The 21,788-nt window shown below is 42.0% G+C and overlaps 1 protein-coding gene across 2 annotated transcripts in view; it reads right to left on the reverse strand.

Moving 5' to 3' along the window:
* Positions 1-2,432: 2,432 nt before the first annotated feature.
* Positions 2,433-21,788, reverse strand: part of rnf220a (ring finger protein 220a) — a 172,491-nt gene continuing 153,135 nt past the window's right edge. For both annotated transcript variants that reach the window (XM_046051647.1, XM_046051646.1), the window contains 6 exons: positions 20,371-20,563; positions 20,187-20,242; positions 19,837-19,948; positions 11,702-11,813; positions 7,647-7,721; positions 2,433-4,271 (listed from right to left, as the gene is read on the reverse strand). In XM_046051647.1, coding sequence (XP_045907603.1) covers positions 4,200-4,271; positions 7,647-7,721; positions 11,702-11,813; positions 19,837-19,948; positions 20,187-20,242; positions 20,371-20,563 — 620 coding nt within the window. In that variant the 3' untranslated portion in view covers positions 2,433-4,199. The remainder of the gene's footprint in view (positions 4,272-7,646; positions 7,722-11,701; positions 11,814-19,836; positions 19,949-20,186; positions 20,243-20,370; positions 20,564-21,788) is intronic.

Here is a 21,788-nt window from a genome sequence, read left to right on the forward strand (position 1 = left end):
AGTCTGAGAAAATATATAATAGAAATATAAATAATAGAAATCCTTTTACAGCAGGTTAAAAGTGAAAATGATGTTAAAAAATTCTGGAAGATCTATTGTACTTTGAATGTGGTTTGGTAAAATTAAGGTTGGATGCATCACTTGAAAGAATGTATCTAAAATGTATATACTGTATTCATGTCAGATGAAACATTATCTGCGTTTATGAGTCAGTTTATGTTTCTTCTTGTTCAAGAGCACAGCTTTTTATTGTGTTGCAGGATGATTTGGTCATTTTACATAATTGCATGCTTAGCTGTAAAGTTGTCCATAATCTGAACATTCACACAATATAGGTTTGGGGTGGTGGTTGGGATGGATTCACTCACAGAGGCAGGAATGTGATCTGAGACACTGTATCTTTGGACCATCAGTGTAACCTGCATGTCGCTGTGCCATTCAAAACTGATTGCAAAACAGTTGGGCTTTAAGCAAGACTCACCTCCCCCTGTGGCTTCCTCCCTGGCAATAAAACTTTATTAGCATCTGACAACACTTGTCTTAATGACTCACTCTGACAATGATCTAACACATATACATGTGGTTTTTTCACCTTATGGAAAACAGGCTTCAGCATAGCAGCATCTTCTACAAGCGTGCATCTCAGCCAGCCTTTCCTGCAGCAGTGAGAAAAATATATCCAAAGGAACTCTACTAGTATAGACTTATACACTTAACAAATGGATTAAACGTTTTTTTGCATAATTGTATGTACTACACTATTGTTTTGGTGATGTCATTTTATGTGTTAAGAAGTTTAGCACCAAAACTGTCTGTGTTTTCAGCATCGCTGGATTAACACAATTTTATCTGGGGATGTGCACTATGTGAGCAACTCAAATAATACTGAAGATAAGAATAAACATATTATACTAGATTTTGACACAGGGCATATCTATTAGACAGGGTCACATTATCAGCTAATATTGCAGGATCTGCCTTAATTGAGATTTGCAAGTTTACCCCAAAATGTACACTTTTATTAAACCAAAATTACCAAATCCAAATGGTGGAAAGTAACTAAGTGCTGTACTTTTATAGTTTTAAGGTATTTGTACTGAACTTGAGTATTTACATTATCTGTGCTCTCTTCTACACTACTACATGAGGTAAATATTTTAAATCAACTGTTTACACTACACTTATCTGATTACTTAAGTTACTAAGTTAATAAGGTACCTAAAATTAGCTCCACCTTTACCAGCTGCAACATAAAAGTGACACATAGATGCATCACTACTTATAGTACAATAATAAAATATACATTATTCTGAAATGGGCCATTCTGCACATGTACTGTTAGTATAATTTTGACATGGAATAGTCCTGCACGGTGGTCTTACTATTTCTACCTAAGTAGAAGAGCCAAGTACTTCTTCCACCACTGCCAACACTTAAACAACAACTAAACATAAATGCTCCGTATCTCCCTTTACAGTTTTTCTCAATTGCTTAAACACTATAACCAGGCTTTTGAACTAAAATTCTACACACAAATCCCTTTATTTGTCATTGCCTACACCATGTGATCTTTTAGAAAACTTGAGGTCTATTGGCACACAATTACCCAGGTGGGAACACAAAGAGTCATAACTGATCACACACCAATCAGAACCTTCAATAAAGAGATAAAAGTACCAGAGTCAGTTCATTCAGTTTAGGATCCAGAGAGATGTGAAGGAAGAGGTCGAGGACACCAGAGAGGAGGAGGAAAAGGTAAAGGAAGAGGAACAGTAGGAGTTGGAGGAGGAGTATGAAGAGGAGGTGGTGGAGGAGTGGAGAGAGGTGTAGGGATAGGAGGAGGAGGTGGAGCAGGAGCAGGAAGAGAAAGAAGACAAGGTGGTGAAGGAGGAGTAGGTGGAGGACAAGAATCTCTGGCCTGTCCCAGACCAAAAACAGGATGCTAAGGGCAGAATCATTTGTACTGTACAGCACACTAAGGAATTAAAAATTATAATTCCTTTTGTAGTTTATCATATAAAAAGGTTTTTGAGGGGGAGAACCACAAGCAACATTACTAATAACCAGTTTTTGTACTATTGTTTATTTATCTAATCACTGTGTAAGACTGTTGTAGTGCATTTCTGAGGGCTTGTGTTATGTCTGAGGGCAAAGTTTGTTTTTTCAGCAAGATTGAATGGTTTTGAGTAGAGAACTTCATTTTGCCCTGAAAATAGGATGTTTAGGGAATTGGGTGAGAAGAGGCATAATTTCAAGAAATGTGTAAGCAATCCAGAAAAACTGTAAGAAAGCGAACGTTACTGACACTAAGGTGACACAAAAGAAATGTTTTTTTATTTATGCCATCTTCCTCATCTTTTTTCCCCAGTGAACCCAGTCACATTTTTTTTCATGTTATTTTATGACCCAGGTTGTGTGAGCAAGACCACTCGTGGTATTTGAGAAGTTTTATTTTTTCATTTTTTTTCAGCATTTCTTACAACAATACAGACGTCACAGAATACATAGTTTTACAAACACAAAGCACACCACCACCTTGGTTGCTGCTGCTGCCGTAAAGGTAAAGGGGGGGGGGAGGTGCTGCGGGTTTTGGAGGTTGCCAGTTCAGCTTTGGCCATCCTTCTAATCCAGAGAATTCCCTCATCCGTTATAGCTAGAAAGAGCCTGCCCTTCAGGGTTGCCATTTTGGGACCTTTTTGCAGCATAGCAATATGATGGAACAATGGAAAAAGCTTTCTTTTGAGACATGTAGGGGGTAAAACAAAACATTTCTAGACTATGATGTGAGAATGATGTTACTCCGAATGAGAGGAAGCAGAGGTGCAGGTTAAAAGAGGCTCAGTTGGACATTGTAGCAACTAAAGAGCAGTTCCATCGTTCTGCTTATTTGCAGCATGGGAATCTCACCATTCGATAAAACTAAAAAAAAGATCTTTCCTTGCTTTTTTTTCTTCCAGGATACTCTTCAGAAAAATTACACCAGCTAAATCTTGACCATCTAGTCTTGAGTAGTTTATTATTACTTAAATTTTTTTATTCCTGTACAGTGAAATAAAACTTCAACGGATCTTCAAATGATCTTTTTTTTTTAAAAATACAGAAGGCTTCTTTTATTTCCAGCCATTTTTTCCCCAAACGTTATTCCCAAACCCTTCCAACTAAAAACAGGACTTGGATATTATATACTTCTGTGTGTGTCTGCTGATGGTAACATGTGTGCATGTGTTTGCATCTGTGTGTGTGTGTGTGTGTGTGTGTGTGTGTGTGTGTGAGTGAGAGAGTGAACTCTATGTCATTTACACCCAACATTGTAAACATACATAGAACTATATTACATGTGCTTGCACTGCATCTTGGAGGGGGGGGAACTTTTGGTTTACTTCACTAGAACACCACAAAAGGGGGAATAAGGGGAGAGGGGAAGGGAAGGGCTCGCGAGGAGAAGAAGAAGAGGAGGTGGAGGAGGAGTGTCAAACTCCTTTTCAAGGTTGTGAGGTTATTCTCAGTTTGGTTGAAAGCTCAGTTTTAGTAGACAGGCCCTTTTTTAATTCTCATAAGCAACAGGGGCATGTAGATAAGAGTTTTCTCTATGGAATAGGGAACAAAAAACAAAAAGAAGCTTTCTACCGAGTCTTCAGGGTAGAGCCAATTGTTCAGCACCACCGAAATGTCAAACAAGAGCTAGTGGGGGGAAAAAGAAGTCTTCATTTTCTGTATTAAGATGTTCCTTTCAGCTCCTGCTGCATGAAGCTACCAGGTCTCAGCAGGGCCTAGCTGGGTGTTGGGGGTCTTCACTGACTACAAGTCCTTCAGTGGACACCCCATGTTACATGTACAGAGGAAACAAGCCTTTTGACCAGTGGGATTGCAGGTCTCCTTGTTTTAATTAGTTTTTGTCGCGGGTGGCCAGGCAGCCAGCCAGCCAGCCAGCCAGAGAGTCAGTCAGTGCTGCTCAGTCTCAGTTTCATCCAGTTTCAACCTCCTGAAAGAGTCAGTGGAGTCTCAAAGACAGCAGTCTTTTCTCTGTACGCTCTTGGGAGGGTCTGGAGCAGCCGAACCAGGCCATTAAGAGAGACAGAAAACGAATGACGATCGACAGGGAGGACGATGAAATCCAAGATGAGAGGAGGAATGGAAGGACGAGGAGGAGGACGCGGCGGGGGGTGGGGGTGGTTGGAGGTGGGGTAGGTAGGTGCTCTTTACAAGTAGACACGCCTCAGGTCTCCTGGTGAGGTGATGGTGTTGCACTGCGGGCACAGCTTCTTGTTCCCCTGTGATGGAAGGAGAGACAACAGTTAGCTTCGTTGCTTGGAAAATTACTTTAGGTGAGAATGAGGTAATCTCTGTCACACAAACACACTGACTCATTCATTCAGGATGAAGTGCTGAAATGATTAGTCAAAGGTCAGAAAATGTATCGGTATCCTAATTTATCTAAAATAACAAAACATTGTTTTGATCATTGTTAATTGAGCAAGAAAATAGAAGGGTGATGTGGTTTACAAAGAATATCACAATATTACAGGATATTTATGATGACATAATATTAGAACTACAGTATAAATATTATTACAATACAAATGTACAAAACGGCTGTGGCTATGTGCTCTTTAACAGAACAGGGATGCAGACCACATTTAGTAAAATATGTCCACCTGGTCAACAGAAAATGAACTTGTGCAGCGAGTTTCTCCTCACACATCCCCTCCTGTTTGTGACAGAACCGTTTGTCTCCACTTTTTCCAATTTGTAAAAAAAATAAAATTCCATTTTGTTTCCAGCATGCACCTCTGGAACAAACTCCTCCACAGCAGAGTTGGTGTGTCATCAAATTTGTCATACAACTACTACTTCCTCCTCCATGCGTGTGAATGTAAAACCAGCATGTTTGCAGCAGAGCACCAACGCCTGGTCCTCCCTTCAGCACTCTGCACTGCTTTGATAGTGTGCCATCCGCCGTAAAGCAGCAGGTGATAATATGCAGCACAGGGCTGACAGCGTAACAAACATTCTGACTGGGTGGTCTCTACCACTGTCCTCCACCTTCTTGTGCTGGGTGGTAACCTCTGGCTGCAGGCACATTCCTGCCAACAGTTTTCACGGTGATGTTTCTGCATTGGTTCTATATGTATGAATAAATATGAATGGCAAAATAGATTTTATAAATAAATAGTATAGTGGAACATATGGAGTTAAAAAGGACAGGAAGCTGCTGCTAAATATCTCTTTGGTATGTGGAGACTTTCATCAGTCCACTGTAATGTGTGTATAAGGTGTGTAAAACATACATGTGTGTGAATTTAGTCTTTCCCCAAGAAATACTGTGTGTGAGACATCTAACACAGGTACACAGAATGCAGAAGTCTGGAGTAACTGCACCTTCCAAATCCTTGCAGCCCAGTACAAACGTACAGGCTAGCCTGACCCCAAGATTTATAGGCTTCTTTTCCTGTAAGCCACCGAATAAAGTCTTTGGAGAGGGTGTATAGACTAAGGTAGTCTAAAGGCCGAACACGCGCGCACACACACTCTTGAGGACTGAGGTGGTGCAAGGGTCTGACAGATCTCACACCCTCCTGCTAAGAGGATTTGTGGCTCCAGAGTACTCAAAACAGTCTCTTCATGTCTCAAGAGAGAATAAAGAAGAAGGAGCAGTGTGGAGGTGAGGAAAGAGAGAAGACGAGAGGATGAAAGACAATCTTGATATTCAATGTCAGTTTTTGTGCTGTGGACATTTAAGTTTCAAAGCTCTCTGTTTGTAAACTAAAACGGAGTAGTGTAGATTGGGCCTCAGTCTCAACCTGGTATGTCAGGGTTTCCACATTTAAAATGTCATGATTTCCCATACCCAATTCACCCAATTAATGTCTTTGTCCCTGGTATTTTACAATTAACACGTCAGCATTAACAGATCATCAGTCTGGTTTCCATTAAGTTCACCTGGCAGTTATATGAATGTGTGATTGATGAGGTCCAATCCTATATTCATGTAAGGAGACATATGTAAGATGTAAAATTACCATAAAATGTACAAAACCTTGGAACTTTCCCTGTTGTGACTCTATGACGCTGCATGATACAGGAGAACTACGTGTTACTACTACTATGTGCATCCCAGAAAGTGTTTTTCAGTCGCACACTGTGTGAAGGAGCCTTCCTCTTGTTTGTTTGCACGGCTGCTGAAGCTGTGTACTCCTGTTTAGTGCGGGCGGTAAGTGTGTGTGGGTGTGTGCCCATCATGCTGCGCTCCAGCTGCCATGCTTATTAAAGCGGTACGGGGCTGGGCTGACGTTAACTAGATTCCCAGGCATTTACTTTGATCAGCATGGCCCTCCTGTTTTTATAGCTGTCTCCAGGCTATGAGTTTAATGCCCCATACAGTAGACCAGTGACGGCAGCGTGCGCACACACACGCATGCACACGCATGTACATGGATGGAAACAATGGGCCTCATTCTTGAAATTTTCTTGGGTCTCTCTTAAAACCCTACAAGTAATTTATAAAACATGCACACGTTTTTTTGTACACACATGAAGTTCTTTATAAAGTATTGATCTTACATGGGATGCATGTTCCAGATAATCATTAGCACATGAAAATGCCCATTTAAACCTGAATAAGGGCAGAAATCCTTAAAGGTGGTAGGAGGGTATTCTCTGGGCCACGGTGCAGTAAAAAAACGCTCATCGCCATGATAGAATCCACAGGATGCAGAACGCTACTTTTGCAGATGTCAGTTGTGGGTTATTTGCTATTTCATGGCTTAGGACACACCACAAAACTAATACAGGTCGGTGCTTATGAGTTTACTAGTGGCCCTGAAACCATTTAGATTTCGCTTTTCGACAAATACTTTTGAACAACCATTTCATGAATGAGGCACAGTCATTTGCACAATCCTTTGAGTCTTTAATTTCTGCCCCTCTGTGTGTTTGGCCTTGTAATTATGCTAAGAGTGTATTTATAAATTGCAAGTATAATATCAAAGGGAGCTAATGGTGGGGAACTGCTTGTTAGTAATTGTTAGTAATTTACAAAGAGCCACTGAGGTGAGAAGGAATAGGCTTGAGAGTAGAAGAGGAGAGACAGACAGTGAGGTGAGAGGAAAAAAATACAATAAAGACAGCGAGGATAAAGACAAAGAGGATAACGGCGAGAAACCAAACAAAGCCAATGACTTGTTTATCCTTCCAGCAGCAGAAAGAAGCACTGCGCTCCATTTACCACATTAGCACCAGCTAATTACACACTACTGAATGTATTACACTAACTAATAACCAACAAAACCATTGTGGGTGTGTGTGGAGACCTGAGGCGCTATGTAGAACTCATTGGAAGTTCGAGTTGACCACTTTATTCCAACATTTTAACAAGCCTGTTGGGGACCATTCCATCTAAGCTTTCCCCTACTGAGAACTGGAAATGTTTGCCTTGCCTCTATTTTGTGCGTCTGCATGTGTGTGTGCGTGCGCAGCGAGAGAACCGGTCATTTGGGGAATATTTCATTTTAGTTCCTCCCTATGGGGCTCGGCTACAGAGAGAAACTCACTGACTATGAAATGAGGCTGCAATAACTGCATGTCACGAGGAACTGCCCTGCAGCACGGAGGAGTGTGTGTGGACAAGTGTGAGAGTTCGTGCGTACCAGAGTCCTGAGCCAGCATTCTTCACAATGGACGTGCCAGCACTGGATGGAGGTGAGCGGCATCGTGTAGGAGTCCTAGACACAGAGAGATGGAAAACATTTGACACCAAATTCAAAGAACACACAGATCAGGTCAGTTTACAAAACACTGTACATTCCCTGACCGACAGCACCAAACCACTAACCATGGAACGACACAGCCAACAGCCACAGAACCATTGAGCAAGGCAGCATGGGGGGCAACTGAACCGGCAACCTGCAGGTCACACACACACACACACACACACACACAGACACTATATCGGGCAGGCAACGAGCAGAGACGGAGGGAGGCAGGCAGAGGGTGGAGAAGATGAGGGAGAAAGCCACGAATGAACCCAATCAGATGGGCACTCTTTTTCTTTTCCTCTGGAAAAGAACGGAGAGATGAGGGAGGAAGGGGGAGAGGAGCGGAGGAGGGAGGGAGTGCCTTACCCTCCGTAGGGGCTGTGGGAGGAGCCTCTTTATGCCGCTGCCGTAGCCACCAATCACAAGGCCCCTGTACAGGCAGTACAGGCCGAGGGGGAGGGACTTAGGCTGCCTCTCTCCGACCTCATTGGCCAGTGGCCGGGGCCCTGGCCACACCCCTAGACTCTTGATCTCCGCACCTGATTGGATAGCAGGCTTCCTCTGCGGAAGGGAGGGATGGGGGTGGGAGAGGAGAGGGGGCGAAAGGTGGCAGCTAATCATAGAGGTGGGCTTGTACTGATCACGCACATACAAAACACCACAGTGCAACAAACACGCATGTGGCCAAACACAAACCCACACACACTCGCACCAAGAGTGTGTACAGTTTGGACTGCCAATGAACAAACTGCTCTGAAGAAATGCTAAAAAACTCTCATTCTCCGGTCGCACTGACTTTTAGGCCATTTAACACCTAGCATTAAAATGCATCTCGCAGAGTGTGATTTTAACCTGATTACATTTACACCTGGTATTACTAAGTGTTTCCAGTGTGCACATTGAGATCCGATCAAGATCTGATCGCTCTGTCCAGCTCAAACAACAGAAATCCGTCCTCCTCTCCTTTACCCGGGTCCAAAAAATGATCTATAACTACAAACTAAAGATTAGTTTTCTTCCATGGATTATAAATCTTGTTTTCTTCTCTCTTCAGCGGTGAAACAATGTAATAGTTTGGCTGCAAAGTGAAAGTGAAACTTAAGTTCCATCTGCCATCGCTTCTTAGCGCTTTTTTCATAAAATGTACTCCTTTCTATTATTTTAGTAGTTTATATTTGTTTTAACTCAACTGCATGTGAGCTCACATTCACAAATGGATACGTTCATTACACTGTTCACCAGTAACACGCTTAATGAACGCCACTTTTTAAGCACGATAAGCACTGTCTGACAGGATATTTAATTTTGAAGGTACGGTTAATGACATTTACATTTTGAAATAAATGTCTCCATTATCCACTGCCCTCCACTGAAGCTGCAAACACAACAATGCTCTAAGATGGGGGATGCCTGTTTGTGCAACTCACAAATATTTTAATTATTGATCTATCTGTCGATTAAGTTCTCGACAAAATCAATTAGTTGTATGGGGGAAAATGCCCATCTCAATGTCCTAAAGCCCATGGTGATGTGTTCAAATGTCAGGTTTTGACTGATCAACAAACCCAAAGATACTCGGTCACAGAAGATTAAAGAAACCAGAAAATATTCACATGTGAGAAGTTGAAACCAGAGAATATTTTAATTATTGTTATTAATTATTACATGAATGTGCTAAGCTGCTGGGTATGTTCAGTTTTTGTGGTGCAAAAATGTTTGGCTCGGACTTTTTTTCTGTTGTGGGCAAACTTCAGTTTGCTGGTTATTCAGTAAGTTGTATGAATAACCATTAATACCTACCAATATTACCAGGATTACTTAAAAAAACAAATAATTAAATAAATAATGTGCCTTGTAGTATATGAATCAGGAGTCTCTATAAAACAAGGCTGAATTTCCCTTCCTAAAATGACCAGAAGATGGGAGTAGAAATCCAGTGATAAGACCAAACCAGCACTGAGCCCGCTTCCGGACCAGGACAGGATAAAGGACAACTTGAGCCAACTTGGCTGGAGCAGGAGAACATGCGTTTTCCTAAACAGTTTCAGTTACTGAATCATAGCTCTGCTAAAAATGTTTCTGCATCTACTTGGAGGCTGCAGAGATGAAAATGCTTCCAGTTTGCCAACTAGTCTTCTGATGCCTTTTAGATGAGACACGCAGTGACAGGAAAGGAATGCGCTGACAAGTTAAAGACAGACAGAGACAGATTAGATGTAAGCGTCTGTGTGTGTGTGAAAATTGTTTGTGTTTTGCTGTACGTGTGGGTGTGGGTGTGTGAGATGAGGGACAGTGACAGATGAGCGGAGAAGAGCCGCATGTCCACGAGGCAGTGAGTGATCGATCGCTGTGCCTTGCCCTCCGTGTCACCTCAGGCACCCAGCGACCTTTAGGAAGCGCAGGCGTCAGTAATTAACCGCTTTTCACACACACACACACACACACACACATACACACGCACGCACAGGATGCCAATGCTGCACTGTCCACAAGCTTGAAGGATGGGTACTTGACACAAAGTGAGGAACACAAACACTGGTGGGGGGCGCAGGTATAGTCGTATCTCAAGCATCCGATGAACATGGATATTGACAACGTCCCTCACTCTGCCTGATTTTGTCATGGATGAACATGTGGCTTATTTTATTGATCTGGGAGTCAAATCAATAACCTATACATGCTGTAAAGCTTTGAACCATCTTCACACATTACAATGCAATGCTGCTTTGCTATTTGATGCTAGCTGGGGTATATCACCTAGATTTAATCTCTTATATGTGCTGCCGGGTCACAAATATATTTTACATGTCTGAATATATGACAGAAAGCAGTCAGTTTCTAAGGCCGGTGATGCATTGCTCATAAGGTGGCGCTTCAGTTAAATCAGATGGTAAAACAAACTGATATTACCACTGGAGTCTCTTATCGTAGCACACATTCAGTTGACTTGCAAAGCCATGCAAGAGCCTAAACCACCACAACAGGGGAGCAACACAACACCACTCATACGCCTTTAAAGGGAGGTACACATCCACAAACTGAGGGAAAGGTATACATGCAAACTTCAAGGAGGATCCAGCATACAACACAGTACACTTAACGTCATTTAATACGTGTGTCTGTTGACCACTGTGATTACAAATTGTTTACACTGACTGGGGTCCTATTCAGGGGCTGAATCCTCGACAGGGGAGTGTATTGTTCAAAACAATCTGAGGACCAGGCTGACCATGCACCTCCTCCCCAAATTGGATATTCTAGCCTCAGAGACCAAAACTAATGTAGTAAGGTAAACCAAATATCTTCATAAAAAATTCTCTGTAAGAAGATGTGATTAACATTTCCAGGATGCTTACAAGAACAAAGAGCTGAGCTTATGCCCGGTTTTCATTCTGCACATCCTGTGTTGTTCATATGATGCATCTGCCTGTGATTGATGACCACGTTAATCCAAATACCAGGAAAGTACAATTTGGCCACAGACTCACAAGCAGTGCCTGAAGCCTCTTTTGAAAAAGCGCCCAATGTGCAGTGGGGTTGTGGGATACTTCAGTTTGCAGAGATGTGCAGTCTCTGTTGTGTCCTATATACAGTACAACTGGAAAAATTAAGGCAGTATTTGGAAAAGCCTTTGACATGGGACAATCGCTGTTTGCCCAATATGACGTATTTAGTGTAATAATGTCGATTTTAGAGGATCCAGCCACTGGAGTGGGACATAATATCTGTATGTAACTGTTCGGAAATTTGCTAGACTGGAGTACAAGAAGATGGTGGTGTTCATTTAGGAGCAAAATTGAAAGTTAACTATTAACCCAATCCTCCAAACCATGGCCGCAGGTTTTACAAATGCTAAGATTTTGTGCCTTATGACAAATGGCACATTATGACAATTAAGGGTTGATGTGCAGAGAAACAGAGAACATTCATATGAATGTTGTACTCACCATGCAGATGAGACACTTGTATCGGTCTCCTCTCAGTATCTGCCTCTCCAGCTCTCTGATTCGAGCCTTGAGAGCCTCCATGGTGGTAGCTGTGGACTCCTCCTCTGTTACTCTGGGGAAGAGGAACAGACAGAGGGATAGATGTTTAGTTTTGGCATTAGAAGCCATACTGGCAGGTATGAGACACTGTGTAAAATTCCACACTATTTCTTTCAGGTGGTTTTCGAAAAGTTCTTTATTTACACTTGGTAGAAATTGGCAAAATCTCTTCTGTGTCTTGAGAACAAACATCAAGCAATCTTCTGTCTAACGTTCAGTCTTGACAAACTATTGCACTCTTATTTGACCCTACTATTTAAATATACTGTATCTGTTCTTTCTCCATACGGGAATTTCATTTACATTACATTTAAACTTTACTTAAATGTTCAATTCTGATTCACAGCCATCTGATTATTCTGTAGTGGAAACCTGCTCTCTCACCCCATATGTGGTATGACATGTTTCTATTGAAAACCTCTTTCTCATTACCTTTTGTCTCTCTGCAGCTCAATACAAAGTCGGACATCTTTAAAGCGCCCTGCCCTTTATTTCTCTCTTTGTGTCCAATATGTAGTACAACTGCCTTCGAATGAACGCAGCTGTATCCTCAAAGGCCCAGTCTACATCTTTAGCCCCCTTCCCTAACTCATTTCCCACCATCATTTCTATTTTCCTCCTCCTCCTTTTCTCCCTTCATTTTCCTCTGTTTTGACTTAAAAGCAAAAGCCTTGTCCTCTTTATCTCGCATTCATCTTTCGTCTGCATCTCCTCACTCATATTTTCCATGTCCGTATCATCCTTATGTGTCCATCTGTCCCTCGCAATCTATCTCCTTGCCTCTGTATTTATCTCCTCTTCCCCTTGTGTCCTTTCATCCCTCTCTCATTTTATCCACCATCCTCCCTTTCTTCCTCTCTCTAAGCAGTTTCTGATTAATGTGTAGCATGATAACAGAAAATGTGCATTTAACACTGTCCGACAGCATATGAAGCAGCCATAACTAAATCAATACGGCCGCCGCACAGACCACAACGCTACTGCTGCTGATGATTTGACACAGCGGGATGAGGCCGCTCGAGCCAGCCGGTGTTTATTATGGCCATCCACTCGTTCTCTGGCATGATGCAATGGCAGTGTGTGAGAGTTAAAAACGGCGCGAGTGTGTGTGTTTATGGTGATGTGGTCATTTTGCAGCCTGATAGCTAGCTGATCTATGGTATTGATCTGGATCGGGAAGGACAAGCGGGGAGACGGGGAGGGAAAGAGAACGATAAGTGGCTGTGTGTGTGTGTCCTAGGATATGGCTTCATTTGCTGCATCCTCAAACAGCAGAGGCTGCAGGGAAAAGAAAACAATGGACTTTCGCAGTATCCTATTTAGAGGCAGGTTTCTGTGAATCTAATAGTTTTACATCTAATTTCTTTATTCCCATCATCAAGCTCATTAAAATAAATTAAACCTTTAAAATAAATTGAAAATTAAATCAAAATTAAACATTTCGGGTTTGCATGGCTATCACCAGACTTCTTCAAACACACACTGAAGCTTAGCAGAGAAGTGCTATGTTTGCAGTTAGTTCAATTTCTTTTTGGCAGAAACTTGTTGGGGAGCAACGATAACTTGGACACAGCAAAAGCTCCCCATTCTTTCTGTATCTCTTAAATCCTTTAAATTATGCTGCCACCATTTTACTACAGGATATTCACAGATCATAAATTGGCCACTGGGAAATCTCAATTTTGATTGGCTGACAGGTGCCAATTACTTGTGCCAAAGTGACCCAGAAAGCAACGCTCTGAATGTGTCAGGAACTTGAAGCCCATATCCCTGTCTTCTGAAATGTAGCCCTAAATCATACATTAGTTGTTTGTGCAATTGACTGACTAATTGATGTCTTTAATTTTATTACTGATGGCTAGAGCTGTTATATAATGAATCAATTAGTCAATCGAAAGCAACTATTTTGATTATCGATTAAATGTTTAGGTAATTTTTTCTATGCGAAAACCCTATTCTATCTCAAATTCCAGCCTATTAGATGTCTCAGATCTTCTGCTTTCTCCATTTTATCTAACAGTAAATAGAATATCTTTTCTATTTTTCAATTTTAAGGATTCTTATAGAGATTCCTGTCACTTTCCTTCCTCTGCAGGGAAATCAGAGGTCAGGATCAGTTACAGAGCAGCATTACTGAGGCCAGTCGGGACTTGTCTTGGTCAAGAACATTTAAGCAGGTTGATTGTCGTCACAGGGACGTCCTTCGGTTGAAGGACACTGAGCTCTTCTGCCACCACAAATGTAGCAGAAGGTTTTGCTGCGTCCATAAGGTCTCTGGGAAGAGGTGACCTGCTCTAGCTCCTCCCTGTAACCCCATCACCATCCTGTGTCTATAAAGACCTAGTTTGGACTCCCAGCCTGGCTCGCCACTCCATGCCCTATAAACTGCTTTACCCTCTCCTCTTATTAGTTCTGAGCTTGTAAAAAGTCATTTAGCCTTGATTAGCCTGCTAGCTTATAAGCAGCAGTAGACTCTGGGCTGGACGGGACTGGACGGGGGTTGTCCCTCAAACAAGGCTGTCTCTTTCTTTTAACAGCGCCAATAAAGCTGAGCACGAAACTCTGCCAAGGGGCTCTCCTTCCTTGTCCGAAGTGAGCTAAAGAACTGAGACTAAAAAAACAACAACCTTTGATTCTTTCTCTCCTCTCCTGTCTCCTCTCTATTATGCTTTCTATCGCTACAATGAACATTCATTTTGCACAGCTAATGTATAGAAAATCACATTTAAAAAGTTGTTTAATTTCCCATTGCTATAAATAGAGCTGATCTTTCTTTATTCAGCAGTGGTCATCTAAACAGGGAGAGGGTGAGGTGGAGGGGGAAGTAAAAGGGAATGGCGGAGGTGCAGAGATTTAATGAAGGTGAAAAGGAAGAGAACAGGGTGATTTCACAGGGCCGAGGTAAGGAAAGACAACCCTCTGGGGCTAAATGTGACACATAGAGAGATAAACAGCCTTTCAACCAGCAAGAACCACAGGTAAAAATCCTTGAGTTTAAGGTCTTTATGCTATTTGTGTGTCACTGATTTAAGCTGGCTCAGGGGTTTTCAACCTTTTCAGTCTTGGAGCCAAAGCACAAAGATTTATGTCACTCTGGGACCCAGTCTCAGCAAACATTTCATGTAGACTTACAGTTTAATTTGGGTTACAACCTAAAATGGAAAAGGTATCCCTGGGTCCGGAAATATACACAAACAGTCTGTCTGGGTTGGCTTCTAATCAGCATAGCAGTTAAGTTTCTATGAATGTGGATCCAAGGAGGAGCCAAATGTTATTTACGCTGCTATAAAACATACCATCCGCAATCTGTGTACTTTGCCAACCTGGATCCAATGAAAATATGTCTGAACCCAAACCTACAATGTTCAGTCTACATCTAATACAGCAGTGAGTATGCCATTGCACTCTGTTGAAAATATTTTGTTCTCAGTACAACAGCCTGAATATATATGCGTCTCCCTCCATTTATGGATATTTACTGGTATGTACTGTGCATCTGTTTTCTCTGTGTTTGAGAGTTTGGGGGACTAGGGTCTCTCTGGCTTGATGGGTTTTAACTGAACCTGTTAAAACAGCATAATCTGCTGGCCTTGATCTGCATTCAGATCAAGGCCAGCAGATTATGGCAAAATAAAACTAAAGGACCTACATAAGACATAAATACAACTTCCATTCTCACAAGATGCTCCTCCAATTTAGTTACTGCCCCACAGGGCTTTCTGAATGGTGTGTGCATGTATGTGAGTGAAAGAAAGTGAAATTGCAGTGCATTTCCATCTCCAGTCATCCCTATGGCGACAAGCAAGCAAGAAAGCATGACAGAGACAGATAGATGGCCGTGCCTCCCCTCTATTTAGCGCTCTGTCCCCAATGTGTGTGGGGCTATTTCTCATTTCATTAGTGTGTGTTTGTGTGTCTGTGTGTAGCTGAAGACCACCACCATCCATCTCAATCAGCCCTGTGTCTTAATCTACTGTCTACCTACATTTAGGCCTCACTCAGCATCACTCAGAGCACACAGAAATGATAAAATTATATAACAATTAATTTTTAAAAACTACTTGGGCAAACACTGTAATCACCAGGTAGGGAAATAAATCTCCCACACATATGTGCTGTGAAAAAATAGCAGCGGTAAATCCCTTTAGAGCATCATTCTCTGCTTCACCCTGTTAACCGAGGCCTTAACTACACTGACAGACCATGATAAAACATTTAAGTCACTATTGATTTCCCCTGCCTCAGCCAGATGTGTATGTGCGTCTGTGTGTGCAGGTCTCAGATGGCAAAAGGGAATGGGGGCCAGCGTTTTGTAGGAGCCTGAGAAAAATTAAGACAGAGGACGGGAAGGAAAGAAAAATGGGAAAGAGAAAGAAGAGAAGAAAGAGAGAAATGTGACTTAGCGACAACAATAAAGAGGGGAACGACAGAGGAAAAGGCAGCGAGAGACACTAGACAGTGTGTGTGTGTATGTGGTAAAAATCTAGCTTCATCACTTCCAAATTGAGGACAGATTCAATTATTTGCAGAAACCACATGGAAATCTCTCCGCATTGTTCCAGCTGGAGCACCAAATTTGGCAGCAATCACATTGGCGGCATTGGAGGGGCCATTTATCTTAGAGGGGAAAGAGCGTCTCCGGTGTTGTACGTGTCTATGTGTGTGTGTGTGTGTGTGTGTGTGTGTGAGTGAGAGAGAGAGCTCATTTATCTTGCAGGGGAATGAGCAAGGGAACGAGGACACCCCGGGAGGCGACCAGATCATTACCCATCTGGGATCAGAGACAGAGAGAGAGATTTCACTAACGCTGCCCTGTGCAAAGCCACACACACACACGGCACACACGTACACACGTACAATGTATCAATGTAACGAAAGGAGACAAATCTCATTTTCATTTGGGGACGGAGGGGCACAGAAGCTCCACAAATACGTGCATTTATAGCAAGCGGAGCAGAGTGAGGCAGGGAATTGTTCCAGCCAGCCAGCTGACTGCTTGTTCCAATGCAATCATTCAGCATCTAGTTGGCTCCCTTTAAATGGATACTTAGATTAAGGCATGTTCTGCTCCAGGTGGCCACTAAGACCTCAGCTAGAACATCATGTTGCAACACACACACCCCTACAATTTGGCCATAACAAAGTCATAGCATCACATTTTCTTCAGAAACCCCTTGGTAATGAGCTCCCAGTAGATGATGACTTTTTACTAGGGATGCACAGACTTTTTTTCTCCTAATACCGATCCTAAACACTCATCTCATGAAATAAATTTGTCTAATAGTTTGTGTCCTATTTATGCAAGGTAACAGGAGAAAGGGATTGGTGTAGCCATTAAAACTCAGCTGACGGCCAATGTGTAGACTGAATGATTGTGCCTGATTATTAGAAAAACTGATTTTTTGTAATGACATTGACAAAGAAAATTAATGTGGATCAGTGACATCTGGCCGACACCTGATCTGGTTAATAAGTTCAGCATTTGCGATGATACTGAACTGGTGGATCTAATTAGTGCATCTCTACTTTCAACATCAATGACAAAAATATATATATATATATATATATATATATATATAATTCATCCATTGGCCGTGTATCTTGGCTTTGAACCTGAAAATCTGACTAAACTTGTTAGCTGTCTGCTAAACTCTAAATATATCAGTGTTAGAAATATGGTGAGTGCTTATCTTGATCATCACTTAAGAATATTTGTATTACAATCTGCAGCATACATATATGGGCTGTACTATGCAAACAAAGCAGCACGTGGAGGGCATCTCCACCTCACTGATATCAGTAACATACCAACACGTGTGTTTGTGTGCACACTAGTGAGTAAATCAGCACCGTCCAACTGCCTCTCTTCTCAGACACACTGCCCTGTCTACATCTCTTTCCCTCAGACATAAACACACACAAAGTAAAACAAGGACGATCACACCACAGTGAAACAAATTATCCAATGCATCTCCTAACTCAGCAAACGCGCGCCTGCGCGCACACACACACACCTCTTGCCTTGCAGTGCTGTTGCTGATCAATACACTTAAAGCTGCTCTGCTTATTCACCAGTTATCCCATCTGCTGATATTTAATATGGAGAACACACACACACTGAGTGCTGATTGATTCATTTAAATGAAGCATTTATCACGTGAAGCCTTCCCAGAGGTGATGGGAAAAATGTTAAATACTTACTTCACAATCACAAACATACAAGTTATTTCTTAAATTTAATATTTCTTTTAGTAAACACGCTTTTTAAACTTTCCTAAATCACATTCTGTCATAAGTTTACTGCTCTGCTAGCCAATTTCCAGTAACAGAAGAAATAATGCTGTGAACACTTGTAATACTTTGAAGAAATGACTAAAGAGGGAAAGGTTAGGGAAATGAGATGAGAGTGGGTATTTTAAGGGAGTATTCCAAAAGGCACTTAAGGTGGACAAAGGAAATCACTTTAAGAAATAAGGGCTAGGATGGAAAGAAGCAAGCACACTGACCTCAGCTCAGTGTGTGTGTGTGCGCCCGTAATAGCATGGGGCAAGAGGACAGGAGAATATGCCAGACATGCAGAAGCAGCCTATCAACCAAATCCCTCTTTCTCTTTGCTCGCTTGCCCACCGACGTTTCTCTCTCGAGCTTACAATGAGCTGACCTCTATTACCCATGCAGGGGACAGGGTGTGTGTGGGTGTGAGAGAGATTGTTTACTTGAGGCAGAATATGGATGAGGAGATGGAAATGAGGGAATTACTGAGTGCTGGCCTTTCACACACAGGGTGATCTAATGGATAGGGCAAGTTGTGTGTGTGATATACGTGATATATATATATATATATATATATATATATATATATATGTATGTGTGTGTGTGTTGAAGCTAGCGGAAGAGAGTTTTTCTACCGTCCAATCCAGCCTCCAGCTGCAGTCATACAGGTCGATGTGACATCTTTTAAAGGAATGACTTTTTTTTGGAGTACTTCTGCCAGACCTTCCTTCAAATCATGAATCGTGAAATCCCCGAAGTAAATCACATTTATCAGTTCAATCAATTTATTCTTAGCATCCAGGATAATTGCATGAGCCTATAAACTGTTACAGAGTCGCGTCTCAAATTTTAACAACAAAACTAACATAATGTAAATAGAGAACGAAGCGCAACTCATTTCTGTTCACTGCTTCAACGCTCTCAGTTTACCACAACAGCAAATCTGAGAAGTCACCCGTTAACTTGTCACTGAAGTGAGGCAGGGGAGGCACCGATTATGAAATAACATATTTTAGGGTTATGCTTTCACAACACAGAAAATAAATCTGCAATAATCAACTTGAGTGGAGTGCCAAAAAGGGAAACAAATGCAGAAGAGTGGAAAGAAATCCCCCCCTCCGTGTTTGAATTATAGTTCATTATTTAGTGTAATTTTGAACACTGCGTGCCATGAGGGTAATTTGTTTCCCCCATATCCAATAATCAAACATAATCAAACAGTACATAAAACAAGTGCTACCTGTATGAATGCCACATGTGTGATGTTCAGTTTCAGCTGTTTACCGTGGATCATGTCTCAGCGTATAAACAGTGTTGAAGGCATGTGTGTACATCAGTGAGAACAAACATTTGCGTGTGTTTTCACACTGCTGCCCTGGAACTAGTGTGTGCCTAGTATCTGCACGTGTCTATGTTCCCCATTAACGATTCTAAGGCAGCTGTGTGCTCTGAGAGAACATGACTGCAGAAAAAAATCAATACCTGGAGAGACCCTCCCTATCTCTCTCTCTCCCTTTCTTTCCCACAAAGAAAAAACAGAATTCTCACTAAATGCATAATTTATGACCCTCTACAAGTCAACTCTCCACAAGTAAGAAAACTCATCAGAAAGTCATAGAATCACCATGAGTGTGTGTGTGTGTGTGTGTGTGTGTGTGTGTTCTGTCTGATACTACAATGGGAAGTCATTCTCTGTCTCACATTTTACAACTACATCATGATGTGTGTGCGTGCGCGAGTCCACGTATATATGTGTAACCTACTTTTCAATCTCACTGTTTTTACAGGTGCGCGGGGCGCATGAGGAAGAGGAGGAGGATGAAGGAGTGCTGGAGTCTGTCTTGCTGCTTTCTCCGTTGCTCGTTGAAGGCATCTCTGTAAATACACAAACAGGTGACATGATTAACACTGGATGGTGACTTCCCTAGTTGCAATTAGCAAAGAGCTGCAATGCTAATTATCTCTTCGTGAGTAACTGTCAGTCAATGACAAAATTAATAGATTGGTATGTAACAAATCCAATAGATATAGATTTTGGAGAATAAAAACTACCAAGTGCTGTTTTTTGCCTATACAGTAGATCAAGCGGGAACATTTTTCTGGCCCTACATACCATCGCTGGCCCATTTGGAGAATTCAGGCGTTATTCTGTTGGAAGGCATCCCACCGCTGCAACACAGAGACACACAAATGTTGGTATGAACAGAGCCTTAACGTTTTATCATTTTTCACTAACATAAAGTTTGCATTTTGCTAGGTTGACGGTGTATAAGTTTTTAGTAGTTAAGGCTTTGTACTTGAGAACGGCTCCCCGTAGCGCCTCCCTCTCCCTGGCCTCTCCTTGGTCCTCTCCAGCTCCAGAGCAGGGGATGATATCGGCCTCGGTGTACTGGGCCTTGCCGTACTCCAAGGTGTCATCTCCGTCCACATCGAGGTCAGCGTCACTGTCTGCCGCACTCTCCTTGATACTACACGTGGCAAAACCTGTTCCTGTGAAAATAATATTAAGAAAATATTTAAGCACAGTAGGGCTGACCCCGAATAGTCAAAGAGTCGATGGGCTTATTTTACATAGAACTACCAGCTTTCTCCCAATAAGATAATATACAGCCTATTACAATACAAATTTCAACATATAACGCTGTAAATAAACACACAGTTTGTTTTAAAAGTACTAAATGAGATACTAGAAATAAAATAACCTTGGGTTTTATGTATACAGAGTAAAATCTGCACAGACCGATCTGCACATTTTAAAACATGCCACATCATTTTTTTCAAAGCAGGTTACAGGTCACAGTTACAAGTCACATATCTAGGTGAAACTGCACAATGTACAGATATGCCTGAAAATTATTTTAGAAATGTAGCAATATAAGAAAAAATAAAAACAATCAAACTAATAATAACCCATAAGAGGGAAAAAAGACGACCTCTTTGAGACACCTATTAACTGTTTTTGAGACAAACATGACGATCTTAAATTTAGCTCTTTTAAAACCATACGTTCTCCTGACCAATTAAGGATTTTCAGATGGAGTTAGACGAGAGAAAGATTTGGTCAGAGGGGAGGTGAAGAGAGAGACAGTGTTTAGACATGAGGTGAAGAGATGAAGACAGACACCTCACCCATCAATCTTTAAGAGACAGAGAGGGAGAGCGGGAGTGTGTGTGTGAGTGGCACTTCTATAAACCCAGTGATGAACGCCCAGACAAACCCTTACCGCTGCCTCACTGCTCCCTTCAGCTCCACTTATCCACAGAGCCGGCTGTGTGTGTGTGTCCGTCATTTAGAGGCGTCTCTTCAGTGTTTGTTTGAGACTGTCTGTCCCTCTGTCACTTAGGCCCTGTCTCTCCAACCCCTTGAAGGTGTGTGTGTGCCCGCACGAGTGCGTGAGCCCGTCTACCTGTCACTTACACCATGTCTATCTACACCGCAATGGTAGGTAAAGGTGTGTGCAGGAGTGTGTATGTAACTTACATCCTGACTATTCGAGCACTTGAAGGCAGGTACGTGTGTGTGTGTGCACGAGCGCTTGTGTTTCACTTAAGATGTGACTCTGAAGGTGTCTCTGTGGGTCTACCAGTGACAAGCCTGACAGCCATCTTATTTACACCTATCCCAATTTCTACAAGCTCCCAGCTGGACTAGTGTGCTCTGTGTGTATGTGAAAATTGTGTGTGTGTGTGTGTGTGTGTGTGTGTGTGAGTGAGT

Source organism: Micropterus dolomieu, linkage group LG06, assembly GCF_021292245.1.
Source record: "Micropterus dolomieu isolate WLL.071019.BEF.003 ecotype Adirondacks linkage group LG06, ASM2129224v1, whole genome shotgun sequence".
Taxonomy (NCBI): Eukaryota; Metazoa; Chordata; class Actinopteri; order Centrarchiformes; family Centrarchidae; genus Micropterus; species Micropterus dolomieu.